This window comes from Pungitius pungitius, chromosome 9, assembly GCF_949316345.1.
Source record: "Pungitius pungitius chromosome 9, fPunPun2.1, whole genome shotgun sequence".
NCBI lineage: Eukaryota > Metazoa > Chordata > Actinopteri > Perciformes > Gasterosteidae > Pungitius > Pungitius pungitius.
Window position 1 is genome coordinate 3,172,250 of NC_084908.1, and position 14,699 is coordinate 3,186,948.

The following is a 14,699-nucleotide window of genomic DNA, read 5'->3' on the forward strand; positions in this document are numbered from 1 at the left end:
CGAATTAAACCATTGCCCCCTGCTGTTCACTAATTGCAGTGCAGCTACTAAAAAGCATCATGGCCACCGTAAGACACACTTGTGTTGATCAGTTACAGCAAATCACCATCTCTACTAAAGCAGAGATGGTGGAGGAGCTCCCCTCCTCCAACGCATCCACACACACACACACACACACACACACACACACACACACCCCTGGACGAGACTCAGCTTGTGAATGGCTTTCTGTGATTCAGGAGACTGGCTAAATTTTACACACACATATATACTGCATGCAACTATCTCACTGAAAAGCTTACTGTTGGAGAAATTAAGTTTCAAGTTAAAAGTAAAAATTACACCTGCTTGTGAAAAAATATTTTTGTTCAAATTCACCTTTTCTTTTTCCAGGTTGGGGAGAACTTCCCAATGTTCAACCCAAGTCTGAGCCTGCTTGGGGAGAGCCGGCGGCTCCAACAGCATCCGTGGACAACGGCACGTCTGCTTGGGGCAAGTCCACAGGGGGAGCAGGAGGATGGGGCGACGGGGGGCACGAGTCCTCTGGACCCTATGGCAGGCCCAACGGCCCCACAAGTTCTTCAGTCTGCAAGCCAGGTAACACGCACATGTGATTTGCATTGATGGTGATGCATTATAGGAATTAAGCATATACAGGGATGCAGGAATACGGTACCATCTGCTATTGATAATACTCACGCTGCCAGACTAGCAAAGCACACTGTTACACAAATGTGTACAAGACAAGTCTATCTAGGTGATTTGGGTAGTGTCGAGAGGCACCACACCCTGTAAAATGCAGATTGAAGGCCCCACTTCAATCCACGGGAACATAAACAGGAGGCGTGTCTTCAGACCCGGATCCTGTAGTGTTCCTGGGATTAAAGCAACTCCACACCTCAGTAGGTCTTGGTTATTGGTGCTGTTGTTTTGAGATGTTCGAAACGGTCGAAGGAGATGTGAGGGGGGCGGGGAAGAGATGCAGTGCTCAGGTTGAAATCTACCATTTTCTCACCCGCTGAATGAGCTTGTCCATTCTCAATGCCCGGAGGAAACGTCAAGGATACGAAAACCAAAGATAACCAATATGATATTTCATCACTTTCACAGGTCCCAAACCCATGCAAGACGGCTGGGGAAACGGAGGGGAGGAGATGAGCATGAATACAGGCCAATGGGACGCCGAGGACGGGGACATGTGGAACAGCCCCACGTCCCAGGAGAGCAGCTCTTCCTGCAACTCCTGGGGCAATGGACCCAAGAAGGGCCTGAGCAAGGTGAGAAAACACCTTGAACATGCCAACAGATGTTGATGGAAGGAGTCAATGTCTTTTAAATAATTTAAATACTGATTAACTTTACTCTTCGTGTTGTCAGGGCAAGATGGGCAAGCCAGATGAAACTTGGATCATGAACCGTCTCATCAAACAGCTCACTGACATGGGCTTTCCGGTAAGTTACGGTTTTGTGTACCCCTCCCTTCCTTAACTCATCCAAAGCTATGCAACCTTTAGGATCTCCTAATTAATAGTGCAGAAACCCCAGAGAACATAGATAATCAATTCAGGAGGGTAATATACCATCCAAGGATAAACACAGCCATCAGAACGTGTTAAAAAGGGTAAATTCGTTACGTTATACATGTGTTACAGAGAGACCCTGCTGAGGAGGCTCTGAAGAGCAACAACATGAACCTTGACCAGGCCATGAGTAAGTTCCTAAATAAAGGACTCAATTGAAAAACATCCCTATCAATCAAATGGGAGAATATCTTTTTCAAATTTTGTTTGGTGACATTGTATATTTTTCCTCGACTTGAGCCCACTCTGCTCTTTTCTGTTCCCAGGCGCCCTGTTGGAGAAGAAGACGGACCTGGACAAGCGGGGCATGGGCATGTCCGACTACAGCAACGGCATGAACAAGCCCATGGTGTGTCGGCCCTCTGCACTCTCCAAAGACACCTCCGAACGCACTTCCTTTCTTGACAAGGTCAGATATGAACACCAATAAGGCACTTTCAAAATCTCTGTTGGAAGTGACCTTTATTCATTTTCTGTTATCAGTACCCACAAAAACATTCTCCCGCTTGATCATTAATGATTCTCATGTGTTCTTTTTTCCTTATCCCCATTAACCAGGATGGTGTTCTGTCAGATGATGCCCCCCCATCACCGTTTCTGCCTTCCCCCAGCCTGAAGCTCCCCCTGGCCAACAGTAGCCTTCCTGGGCAGGGTCTGGGGCAGGGCAACCCGGGGCTGGCCATGCAAAACTTGAACAACAGACAGGTAACAACGACCGCATGCACGGTTATACTATATATATATATATATACACCAGAAACACACAACTTAACCAATTCAAATAATATACCTGCAGTAAAAACTACCTCTGGACTGCATGAGGATATAACATAGTTTAAATTGTGGAGATTATATGTAACAGTATATGCATTTTCTTCCAAAATGGATAGCAAGTATCCACCAGAAACATTCATTCATAACCTTTGTGTCCCATTATTTTAAGAGCTGTTTTCTTACCAAAGGAACATGCTAACACTTTGTGCTACCAAACCTTATGCAGTGCAAAGGATTTATGTCTATTGCACTGGAAATACCTGACCATTATTTTGAGATTCAATGGCTTCTTCAGGATTTAGGTGTATATGATGCAGGGACAACCACGGATGAATATAAGTTGTTCACACACACCCCCCTACCCACATGCACTCTCAAATCTCAGCTTTTCTATTGCTGTCTTATCTGTCTATGACCTTGCCTGAAGTGCCCATTGAAAATCGGATGGTTTTACTTGATCAAATATCCCCCCCCAGAGGCGGTCATGCCCCAGAAAAACTACAGTACGTCCTTGAAGCCCAAACAAAGGCACTGAATAGAAAGAGATTTTTATCGACACAGAATCCAAAATGTGAATGATAAATTGTTAAATAGAGAAAGAAGTAACAATTTCATGGTCGAACAGCTGCTCTGTTGTGTGTAGTGTGAAGTTAGACCTTGGATGAAATGCTTTAAAACATGTTTTTAGATGCTATGTGGCTCGAGGATATGATAAACCGTGCATTAGACTTTGGAGTGGAAGAAAATCATCCAATTCAAGTGCACTTATTCATGTATTAAATGAGCGTATTAAATTCATAAAGGCTTGACTGCTAGATAGTCTACTCTTATCCTTCCTCTTGACGTATTCTGTTTGGCTGGAGTGGCCAAACATGCACACATTTTTGCCCAACTCGATGGCGCAGCACTCCAGTTAAGAAACGGCCACTGTGGTTTGAATAAACAGGACGCTTTTGGAGACGTTACCTTTGCACCTTTATGACTCCTGCTTATAGATACCCAGTGGAATGTTTGGCAGTAGTGGAGCAGCACAAACCCGGGCGATGCTGCAGCAGCAGCAGCAGCAGCAGCAGCAGCCTCAGCCACCAGTGCCACCTCTCAGCTCCTCCCAGCCTAGTCTACGTGCTCAAGTGCCTCAGTTTCTCTCCCCTCAGGTAGATGCACACACATAACCGCGTATGTACAAGACTGATCTCCAATCTGCACAGCGCGCCCGTTTACTTCAGGGGGAACTGAGGAGGACTGCAGGTGGAGCTGTTGTTCTTATAGCCTCATATAGCCCTTAAACTAACTGGATTTAGTTGACAGTGATGATACGTTCTCATGTTCATTAGCTGCAGTACTATACAGCTTCTCATTCAACTGAGTGGATATTCAAAATAATTCAGATTAATAATCAGACGTGAAAACACAATATTTCTTCAGACAATCATTTTTATATTCATATTTTAAAGTATGTTCATGATAAAACATATATAAAAACAACCTTTTAAAAAAAGCTGTCAAAACCTCTTTGCTTTATCAGACCCCTGCGTGCAGGTAGATGTGAGCAGTTTTTTTGTTTTGTTATTTGCAATGACTAACTTGTCACCTACATTTCCTGTGTCCCCCCCCCATCTTCCCTACCGACCAACCTTCAGGTCCAAGCACAGCTCTTGCAGTTTGCAGCAAAAAACATTGGTCTGAACCCTGCACTTTTAACCTCACCAATAAACCCTCAACAAATGACCCTGTTGTACCAACTTCAGCAACTGCAGATGGTAAGTCAGTAATGAGGCCGATGTGGCCATGTTTAAAGGAGATGTGATGTGATATATTGATAACAAATATATTGATGACAAATTAAGAATGGGACATGGGAAAGTAGAGCTTAAGTGTGTCGAGAGATTCAGCAGAACCCTCTTTCCTACTGTGTTGTGTTTTCTCGCTGTGTCATTGTGTTTTTTGATCCGTGTGTTGTGCTCGTGGTTCCCTTCGTTCAGGCGTACCAGCGTTTACAAATCCAGCAGCAGATGATGCAGGCGCAACGCAATGTTTCCGGCCCCATTAGACAACAAGAGCAGCAAGTGAGTTTACAACATTTTTTTTATTTAACAAACATAATGATTCTCACATGATGGCGTTACATCAGCAGAGGGAAAACGCTTCAACAGGATTTACGCAAATTGTGATACTTCGTGAGAACAGGTTACTTCTCCTTTAACATGCTGCAGCAAGTCTTTCTCCTTTTTGTTCTCCTTTTTTTGCCATTTGCCATTGTTTCTGTAAGGAAGCATCCTGTTGAAAGAAGGGGTGCTTTTGTGCTTCCTTCCCCCTGTTCTCGCATTGGTCGTCTTTGCGTCTTCTGTTCCCTCTTACATTCCATTTTCCTTTTCTTTCTTTTTGAATCCCTGCTATCCCTGCTATCTCGCCCTCCACTGCTCAAAAGGCCTTTTTGTGACACCTCCTGTGCCCTCTCCCAGGTTGCACGTACAATCACCAACATGCAGCAGCAGATCCAGCAGCACCAGCGTCAGCTGTACCAAGCGCTGCTGATGAAGCAGCAGCAACTTCCCTCTCACTCCTCCTCCTCCTCCTCCTCCGCCGCTGGTCTGCATGCCCCTGGTGGCCCCTCCGGAGGCCACGGCTCCGGCAAATCAAGCCACGACCCCTACGCGGGGCCCCACCACGCTCCGGGCCTCGCCGACACACTGCACACCAAAGAGCCGCTGTCTTCGCCCAACGCCTACAGCTCTTACTCCCTCTGTGAGTCTGGCCTGGGCACAACTGGGCATTTTGGCACATTGTTTTTTTTTTTTTTTTTGGTCAAATAGCTTGAAGCCTCCTAAATGTAATAGCTAGCCCGATTTTGATTCAAGGAGTCCATTCATTTAAGAAATGCTAACACACTCCCATCTCAGCATCTGGAAACATATCATTATGTATTTTCCTGTTTTGTTTTGAGCCTCTGTAGTCGGCATAAATCTCTTACCACTAACACGGATACATTTCTAATATATATCCCCTTTCTCTGTGTTTAGCTGGACTGAATACAAACATGAATGTAAACTGCATGGAGGTTGGGGGTTTGTCCCTGAAGGAGCCCCCCCAGCCCCAATCCCGCCTGTCCCAGTGGACGCACTCTAACTCCATGGACGGCCTCTCTGGCAACTCCTCAAACATGGAAAACAACCACAATAAGCACGGTATGTGGAAGAACTGAACATCATTCTGGACCCACCCCCCCCCACCTCCATGGGTGGTGTTGTGAAGTACCACCAGGCAGTCAGTGGTTGTATGACGGCTGCTCTCCCACCTCATTGATTGCAATTGCAAAAGAAATATAATTTCTTTCAGTAGATTCAATCGTTAACTTCTGCACAGCAGTTATTGATGAAAGTGTTGAATGGTTCATAGCATCTTAAAGACTTAGTTTTGAATACAAGCTTGATGGAAAAGTTTGGGTAACTTGGTAATGACAGTCACTTAGTAGTGTGAAAATTGGTTTCCCATCTGCATTGTTGTTTTCACACATTCTGGCTGCAAGCGCCTTCTCGCTGAGACAAAAGAGGATCAAACTCTGTTTTTTTGCTCAATAGTAACTAAGGTGCCACCCTGAGTGAATGTTTTGAACCTAACATCATATAAACAACTCTCTTGGGTATTATGGTGCCAAAATGCATTCATTCAGAGAGCACACAGATGATGTAAACCACTTGCCACACAGCACATTCTGCTGCTTGTTGGTTCCAGGTAGAGAACACCAACTGGGCCCATCCTGTTGACTACTACACTTTGCGATTTCATCACCTCCGGAAAAGTCTTTACACACATTCTACACAAGTTGTTTTAAAGTGGCATCCGTGTTTGAATGGCCTGTATTGTGTGTTGATGCCCTTAAAAGACATCCAGAGCATCACCACACGCATCACAACCGGCAAAATGTTATTCAGAAGAGACCTTTGATGCAAATATATAGCATTGGTTTTTAAAGCTAATGATGTAATAAGTACCAGTGAATAGAGTATCTGGTTAGAATATTTACTCATTGTGTACAGCTTTTATTTCCTTTTCTTCTTTGCCTTCGCATATCCTAGGTGCCATATCTGCTGCCTCTTCCCTGGGCCCCCCTGGGAAACCCCCCCATCTGGAGGACTCCTACAGCCCTTACAATCTAATGTCCAGCTCTGAGTCCCCCACCAGCCCCATGGTGTCCCAAGAAAGCTGGGGCCAGGGCAAGAGCCCCAATGAAAAGATCTCCAATGGGACCAACATTAACTGGCCCCCCGGTGAGGACCTGATCTAAGTGCCTTATGAATGCCCCTTAGATCTTCGGTAGTGACGCTGGCATCAGAGGTGCTCCTGCTCATGAGTCGAGTTTGACTGTGAGACCTGGACCCTGAGAATGAAGCAGCTACAATGGAATATATGGACATTATTAACTTGATAATTGTTATGAGTTGTACTTTTTTCTATGGTGACATGTCAAAATGTTCTCTGTGACGGTCAGGTGCAGACATTTGCCAATTTCCTAATGTGGTTCCAAAAAGGTTAATATTTTGGAGCCAAATCTGCTTTTCTTTAGGCAACCTACATTTTTACAATTTTAAATGCAGCCTCACAATCAGCACAAGTTCAAAAGGAAATACTCCTGGAAGCCCATTTCCGCCACAAAAAAAGAATGGTTAGAAAGTCGAAATGATGACTTAAGATATGCGCGTGTGCAAGCTCCTTGCAGCTGGTTGTTGACGTCACTACGGTCCCCCCCCCCCCCCCCCCCCCTCATAACCAACAGGGAGGGACAGGGACGTCTGACGTACAGTGGTCCGCTTTTAGCGGAGTCTAAATCATCTTCGGTATTTCCGAGTCCGAGAGGAATCAAACTTATTGGGAGATAAAATACAATCCGGGTGGTAATTCAGTAGTTCTCATGATTAGTAACGATTGAAAAGTCCTGATGAAAGTTCTCTCTTTATGGAACCAGTTTATGGCCAATTCCTTAACGAGGAAAGACGCTGCAGAATCGGCGGCGGCTTTGCGCACACGCGCGTGACTGTCATTCTGGACGTTACGTATTTCTCCTCTGTGCTCATGACTGCAGCTGGACTTCTGCAAGCGTCGAGGTTTCTTTTGAGACTCGCTGAGGACAGTAACTGCAAAACAACATGTGCTGCTTAATGTCAGGCACCACAAAAGTCTCCTATAAAGCCAGATAGCTGGATTTGTTGCAGGTCGCTTTTGACAAAAAGTCAGAAATAGGGTTTGGAAAGTCAATCTACTAAACAACAAAGGAGCATGTATCAAGTCCTAATTTTGACTTTTTATCTCAACGTGTCACCTAACCCTTCTTTTTTTTGTGGCGGAAATGGGCTTCCATAAATACTAAAGCTGCAACTACAATGTAGAAAAAAGGACCTGACTAATGAATTGAAGTGTTGTGCACATGTTTCCTCCGTGTAAGATAAGTACGAGGAGAGCAACGGCTCAGAGGCCTCATGAGGTGGCAGAATTGATGATATCCTCTTTCAAAAGTCCTTAATGTGAGTGCTTCTTTTTGCTCCGTTAGAGTTCTGCCCGGGCGTGCCATGGAAGGGCCTTCAGAACATCGACCCGGAGAATGACCCCAACATGACTCCTGGCAGCGTCCCCAACGGCCCCACCATCAACACCAACATCCACGATGTCAACCGCTACTTGCTGCGGGACAGGAACGGAGGTATGAACACAAGCACGGACACGAGTCATCATTTCACACAGCCAGTGTTGAGGAGGATACTTTCCAAACGTATTCCGTCACAGAATACAGAGTACATGCCGATACAATAAGTAATCTGAGTATTGTATTCTGAATACTTGGATTACTTCCACTTTGAATTGCATTTTAGAAGTGTAGGAATGCGGGCATCAAATCCTGCTCACTAAACAGGCCTGTTCTATCCAACCGCAGTATAAGCGGACACCAGCTCATTTTAGCCAATGTTAGCAGTCTTTCAACGGCTCCGGGACTCGTAAATCGGCACGTAGGAGAAAGTAAAGTTGCACAATACAACTATAAAATAGCAAGGTGACCAGTAAAAGTACAGCAGATGGTCCTCTTCAGACTCCATTGGCAGCTACTGATCACGAGAATATTCATTCGTTTTCATGTTCAGGCTTGTGGAAAATGCATCAAGTTTCCTTCATTTATTCACAGCACATATGTCAAACTTGCGATCCGTTCCGTCGGCTGTACCGCTTGCCGGGCAGATCGTCAGCGCCTCGCCATGAACTCGTAAAACAGCAGTACCGTCATGCAATCCATTGATTTCAACAATGTAACTGTATTCTGAATACCATCCATTGAAATTGTAACTGTAACGGAATGCAGTTACTCATCATTTGTATTCTAAATACGTGACACTGCAGACAACCGGGAGCCGTTAACCAAAATGTGTCCATGTCAGCTGGCTGTGGAGGTGCTGACCCGTGTTACCGTCCCTCCCATGTGCTTTGTACGGATGCATAAATGAAGTTGCTTGTTTTTGTCCTCTGTTTTTTTTTTTCTCACGTCACTGTCACCTATACGACAACATAGCAACCCCCCCAGCGCCGCCTCTTCAGAATGACCCCGTGCCTCCCACCAGCAGCGACTGGCCAGTCAGTGGCTACTCTAGCTCCTTTCAGTCTCTTTTGTCCTCTGATGGAGACGGCTCAGGTACACATCCGGGGTATCTTTCCTCAGTGTGTGGACCTGCCAAACCTCTTCCCATCCAAATTGGAGCCGACGCTAATTGTCTTAAACCCTGCTTGACCCCTGAACCATGTTTATGACCCCTCTTCTACTCCAAGTGAAACCTAAACCTGTACCCTTTTAGACAAAACAGTAACTGATACTAAGACAGCAACCATACCTACATGTGACCTTCTAGCATCTGCACCTTTTTGATGCAACCCACAAAAAAAAAACAAGCCCCACCCAGCCGAGCATGCCATCCGCCCCCACCCTTTGTGTTTCGTGTGGGTTTTTGTTTGTGCTTTGACAAAAAAAAAATTTGGGGGGGGGGGGGTGTATTTGAGATGTCCTACTTAAGATGACTGTTGTGAGACACTATTCCATTTTAGAAGGATGTCCAGAAAAAGCGGTTTTGAAACTGAAAAATGAACCTGAGTGGGTCGCACAAAGCGCCCACTTTCACTTCAGTGGGTATTTGTGTCTGCCTCTTTACACATGTACAGCAGATGGATTCCAGGTGGACGCGGTGCACAAGCGTTTTAGCTTTTTTTGCATGCATTGGTGTAAAATATTTCATTAATTGAATTACAACCCACTGAATCAAACGCTAGCATTAGCATTAGCCTAACCAGCCAATTAACATGGAATATATAAACGTTGGGAGCCTTTTAATCAACTCCGCTGTAACGTCACCTCTTCGTCCGTGACTGAGTTTCCTCCCTGTCTCCCTGTGTAAAGGCAAGCTGTCTGAGATGAAGTCCACCTGGTCCCAAGGGACCATCTCCCAGGGCCAAGCCTCCTTGTCCCACGAGCTGTGGAAAGTCCCTCAGGGGCCGCGCAGCAACGCGGCCCCTTCGCGGCCCCCGCCAGGCCTCACCAACAGCAAGCCCTCCTCCACCTGGGGAGGCAACTCTCTGGGCCTGGGCCAAGGCTGGAGCGGCTCCTACGCCTCTGGTGAGCACCCTCGTACACCACGAATGACTCCGTTTCATTTCTGTCCAACTGGCTTCGATCGGTCGGTCATGAAGTCCTTCACGGTTCCTCTGCGCGTTTCAGCCAACCTGCAATTATAAATGCCTTTCAGAGCATGGGATTAAAAACAGGAAAGCTGTGTAGCATCTTATTAGTTAGATGGCATAGATTCTCTACTCAGGGAACACTTCTAGGTGTCAGGTTTTACTCGCATACAAACGTCCCGTCAAGGAAACAAATCTTTTATTGCTAACCTTTTTCTTCTTAGTTGAAAGCCATTTAAAAATCTGTACTCGCCAATGAAATCAAAAAGACAGATATCAACATGAAACCAACAGTCTCTCTACTGTATTTCACACCCAGCAAAGGCACACATCACAGCTGCAATCGTGCACTCGCTACCTAATGTCTGGGGGAACACGCCCTGCTAAACTGACATCTTGAGGTTTTCCGGCACAGCGAGGAAGCCTCATTCAGACATCATGTATTTAAAGGGGCCTTTTCCTCTGTCAAAACACGTCTCACTGCACGCGGGTTGAAGAGGAAGTTGAACTTGTATCAGTGTCAGACGAGAATCATGTGAATCAGTTGGCAAATTGAAAAAAAAAACCATTGGAGGCTGAAAATGACAAATTGAAATGACTATTAACAGCTTCCTTTCTAATTATACCGGTAATGAGCAGCTCTACCACTTCTCTGCGTACACTTCATAGATAACATTATGCTCATTTCTTGTTTCAGAGGGAACCACCTGGAGTACTGACAGCTCCAACAGGACCAGCAGCTGGCTGGTGCTGAGGAATCTCACCCCACAAGTACGTGCTCTGTGCTGCAGATTCTCACCAGGTTCATGCATGTTTTTATCAGGAATTAGGAAGATCTGCTCGGTGCCGTGTATCGAATAATGCATCTGATGGTTTAGGGGGGAGGATACTCAAAATGTAATATTCTGCACTTTGTACGCTGTCTGATACAAAACACTTGATAGTAATAGTCGTTATATCAACAGTCTTAGGCAGATGGAAACAAGTGTTTACTGAATAATCTCAGATGTTGGCTGTCACTGCAATTGTGCTGACAATTGTGTTTTGTTTCCTGCGGTGCTCCAGATTGACGGTTCGACTCTGCGGACCCTGTGCATGCAGCACGGACCCCTGGTCACATTCCACCTCAACCTGACGCAGGGGAACGCCGTGGTGCGCTACAGCTCCAAAGACGAGGCCGCAAAGGCCCAGAAGTCTCTGCACATGTAAGCCTCAGCAGCGGCGTTAGCGTCAGCCAAAGTGGGAACCGAGAAATGAAAGGAGCTTTAACCCTTTAACTTCTCCTGCTTTCATTAGGTCACAGCGTTAGAACATGGGTTACTCCTAATGTTCCTCTGTTTCTCAGTGGCTTCCCTTACTGCGACAGCTCAGCTTTTCGGATGAGTGCGAGCAACGTTTTCTCGACGTGGAGATTCACGCTGTAGTCATCAGTATTTTAATAACAATAATGTGGTTATAATAATTCCATTTAAATGGAAGGAAACACTAGCTCACTGCCAGTCGCAGGTCACATTTGTTGTGATTTATGTTTAATTGTCTCAGGTTTGACCCCAATTTTGCTTTGCTAATAGTGGCAGTCACTGCAGCTGGTTGTCATAGAAACCAAATGCAAACGATGTGACCCAATTTATCATCTGCACGAAATGTGGTTATGGGCGCGGCACAAAAGCAACCGTAAAAAGTATATCAGCTATATGCATCCATTTTTTTTTTACTTCAAGAACACGTCTTCATAACATGAAAACAACTGTTTTTCAATGTCCTTGTAATAAGACGGTTTTCCTCTTGTGCCCTCTGCAAGGTGTGTGCTTGGAAACACCACCATCTTGGCGGAGTTCGCCGGCGAGGAGGAGGTGAACCGCTTCTTTGCACAAGGCCAGTCCCTGGCGAACAACACCACCAGCTGGCAGGCCAACCCAGGAACTAATCAAAACCGTATGGGCGGGGCGACACAGTCCCACCCCATTGGCCAGTGGAGCGGCGGCGGTGGCGGCGGGTGCAAGTCCGGCGGAGGCGACCTGCTGTGGGGCGGGATGCCCCATTACTCCAGCCTGTGGGGGCCGCCAGGCGGCGGCGACGACGGCCGTGTGATCGGGAGCCCCACCCCCATTAACACCCTGCTGCCTGGAGATCTGCTGAGTGGAGAGTCCATGTAGGACGACACACCAACCAACCAACCAACCACCCAGCCGCCCACCACCATGTCACGTAAGCCATTGGTGGTGGGTGGTTTAAAAAAAAAAAAAAAAAAAAAAAAAAAAAAAAAAATCAATATGAACAGGAGCAAAACCCAAGCAAATCATGTGGCGATAATCAGTATCAATTAGAACTGTTTGAACTGTGAATTGTGAACCAGGAGGCGGGAGTCCCAACCACACAGACTGCTGACTCCGGTCCTGCTGTTTTGCATCGGTCCGTTTTTCCTTTGGTTTACCTTACCTTTTTTGGTATTTTCTTTAAATTGCATCGTTTAAAACAAACTGAAACGAGACACAATACAAAGAAACCTTTTGAAGTGTTTTTTAGTTTTTCCATAAGTATACATGACATTCTGTTTTGAAGACTGTTTTTAGGAGAAGCAATCAAAGCTGCCATCTGAGACTTTCCTTTTCCCTCCAAAAAGAAAGAAAAATCCCCAAATAAGACTTAAAATGACCATTCCCAGCATGTCCATGGCCAATGATGGGGTTCAAAGACCTTTACTAGTTATGTTTGTTCCTCAGCACTAAAATTAGCCTTAAGTGCTCTGTGGCCCAGGTCCTTCCCAAGCAGCCTTTTTCTTTCTTTCTTTTTCTTTGGTAACTCAAGAAATAGCTGAAATCTTGCACAGTTTCACCTCTGAACCATCAGGTGGTCCAGGACACGGCTGTCACTGGGCGGTGAGAAGTCCTGGCCACGTGACTGGTCCCTACCAATCATCAGCTCAATTATTTTGGTTTTCTCAAAGGGATTGACACAGCTGTAAAAATGTTCCTTCTTTTTGTAGGGCTAGACCCAAGCGTGTTTTTTTTTTTTTTTTTTTTATATATATCTACAATATATAAGCTGAGAGAAGATTATCTGTCAACCTCGCTGCGTGTCTCTGGTTCCGTACACGCCTACGTAGGTCCAGTGGCACCCAATCACTGCAAGCCCAGATCCTTCTGGTCACCTTCAACCCAGTCGCTTACTGGTGCTTTGTGGAATTTTCTATTGTCAGATTTGTTACGAAGCCCCAGCGGTCTGTATGGTCGGCCAGAGTATCGGAGAGAAGAAGAAAACAAACAAGAAAAGAACACAATTTCACCTTACGTTGTGCAATATACACCATAGACCTTTCCTCCGTCCGCCGCAGCTGGTTTCTTATTGGTTTTATCTCGGCTGGTGCCGATCGCAGCAAAAGACATTTGGAACTTCACAGACCGTGCACCCTTTTCAAAACCAACTTGGATTCCCTCCAGGCCGCCAATCCCCCCGCCCCCCCCCCCCCCCCCCCACCCCCCCTGAAGCTGCTTATGGAGAACTCTGCAAAGAGGAAGAAGCTGCTGTTGAACTGTGCATGCAGCGAACTGTACTAAGGAGTGACACAATAATGCACACTTCCTCTCTGCATGACACGCAGCAGAGACTGAATCCGCAGCGGGATTGGACGGGTCGGGGGTACCTGGCACAATACCAAATAAGAGGGGTTTCTCCTAATGCAGTAGACCTTCGAGTGTTCCTTGCGTTTGGTACTGTACAAAACAGAAGAGACTAAGACTTTTATAAATTCAAAGGGTTTTATCATAGCACTTATGAAGAGCGAATCGCTTTCAACTGCAATCCAACGAATCGAAGAAGACAAAAACAAAGGAGCGGCATAAACATTGGAAGAAAAAAAAAATGCTCTTATGTACTATATCTATTCCTGGGAGATGTATGTGGCATTTTGCCTCTGGTAGCAGGATGAAGGGAAACACAAACATTTGGACATTGGTGAAAAACTGTCGGGTTTCTTTCCTTTGAACGTCATCGAAAGTGAATATCACTGTTACTCCAAATAATTCGCCTTGTTCTGTTTGGAGGGACCCGCTGAACGTCTGACACCCGCCGGCCAGTCAGTCGGTGGGGGGGGGGGGGGGGGGCAGGCGGGGGTCGCTCTGGGTGTCAAGTCCCTACAGCGCAGCACTTCCTCCTGGGCTCCACTTGACCCCCCCCCCCCCCTCGGCCCGTCCTAAAAAATCACGGCATCTCCAGCGTGGGAGGGGGCACCACCCCCTCGACCGTGCTGTCGTCCCCCAGCTCCACGTTGTTTGACACGCAGATCACTTTAGCTGGAAGATGTAATAGTCATATTTCTGGATTGGTTTTTTTTGTTTTTTTGTTGGCAGTGTTCATTTAATTCTTTTGTGGGGAAGATCCTTCTGACTTTATTTGTTCCAATGTGTCGTCGCCTCGTTTTTGTCCACATGCAGTGGTCCACACGCACCTGGCCGCTGAACTACGCCCCCCCCCCCCCCCACTCACTCACTGTTGATGTGCAGAAACACTTCGGTCAGAGGTGCCTCTGCACGTTCGCCCTGTGTATTGAATGCAAAGCGAGGATCAATACTACGGAGCGTCCTGGATTGTCTATTTGTGTTTTGACCTGCTCGTGCTTTTGTGTTTGACAGTATTCTG

General features: G+C 46.1%; 1 protein-coding gene across 3 annotated transcripts in view; it reads left to right on the forward strand.

Annotated features, from left to right (window-relative positions):
- LOC119218476 (trinucleotide repeat-containing gene 6C protein-like) overlaps positions 1–13,906 on the forward strand; it is a 34,121-nt gene extending 20,215 nt beyond the window's left edge. For 2 of the 3 annotated variants that reach the window (XM_062564591.1, XM_062564593.1), the window contains 18 exons: positions 394–597; positions 1,111–1,277; positions 1,378–1,452; positions 1,653–1,710; positions 1,847–1,989; positions 2,139–2,285; positions 3,350–3,508; positions 3,995–4,114; positions 4,337–4,420; positions 4,817–5,099; positions 5,375–5,539; positions 6,431–6,622; positions 7,900–8,049; positions 8,908–9,027; positions 9,784–9,999; positions 10,759–10,832; positions 11,127–11,266; positions 11,863–13,906. In XM_062564591.1, the coding sequence (XP_062420575.1) occupies positions 394–597; positions 1,111–1,277; positions 1,378–1,452; positions 1,653–1,710; positions 1,847–1,989; positions 2,139–2,285; positions 3,350–3,508; positions 3,995–4,114; positions 4,337–4,420; positions 4,817–5,099; positions 5,375–5,539; positions 6,431–6,622; positions 7,900–8,049; positions 8,908–9,027; positions 9,784–9,999; positions 10,759–10,832; positions 11,127–11,266; positions 11,863–12,217 (2,852 nt within the window). In that variant the 3' untranslated portion in view covers positions 12,218–13,906. The remainder of the gene's footprint in view (positions 1–393; positions 598–1,110; positions 1,278–1,377; positions 1,453–1,652; positions 1,711–1,846; positions 1,990–2,138; positions 2,286–3,349; positions 3,509–3,994; positions 4,115–4,336; positions 4,421–4,816; positions 5,100–5,374; positions 5,540–6,430; positions 6,623–7,899; positions 8,050–8,907; positions 9,028–9,783; positions 10,000–10,758; positions 10,833–11,126; positions 11,267–11,862) is intronic. The other variant, XM_062564592.1, reaches the window with a different exon arrangement.
- Positions 13,907–14,699: the final 793 nt, after the last annotated feature.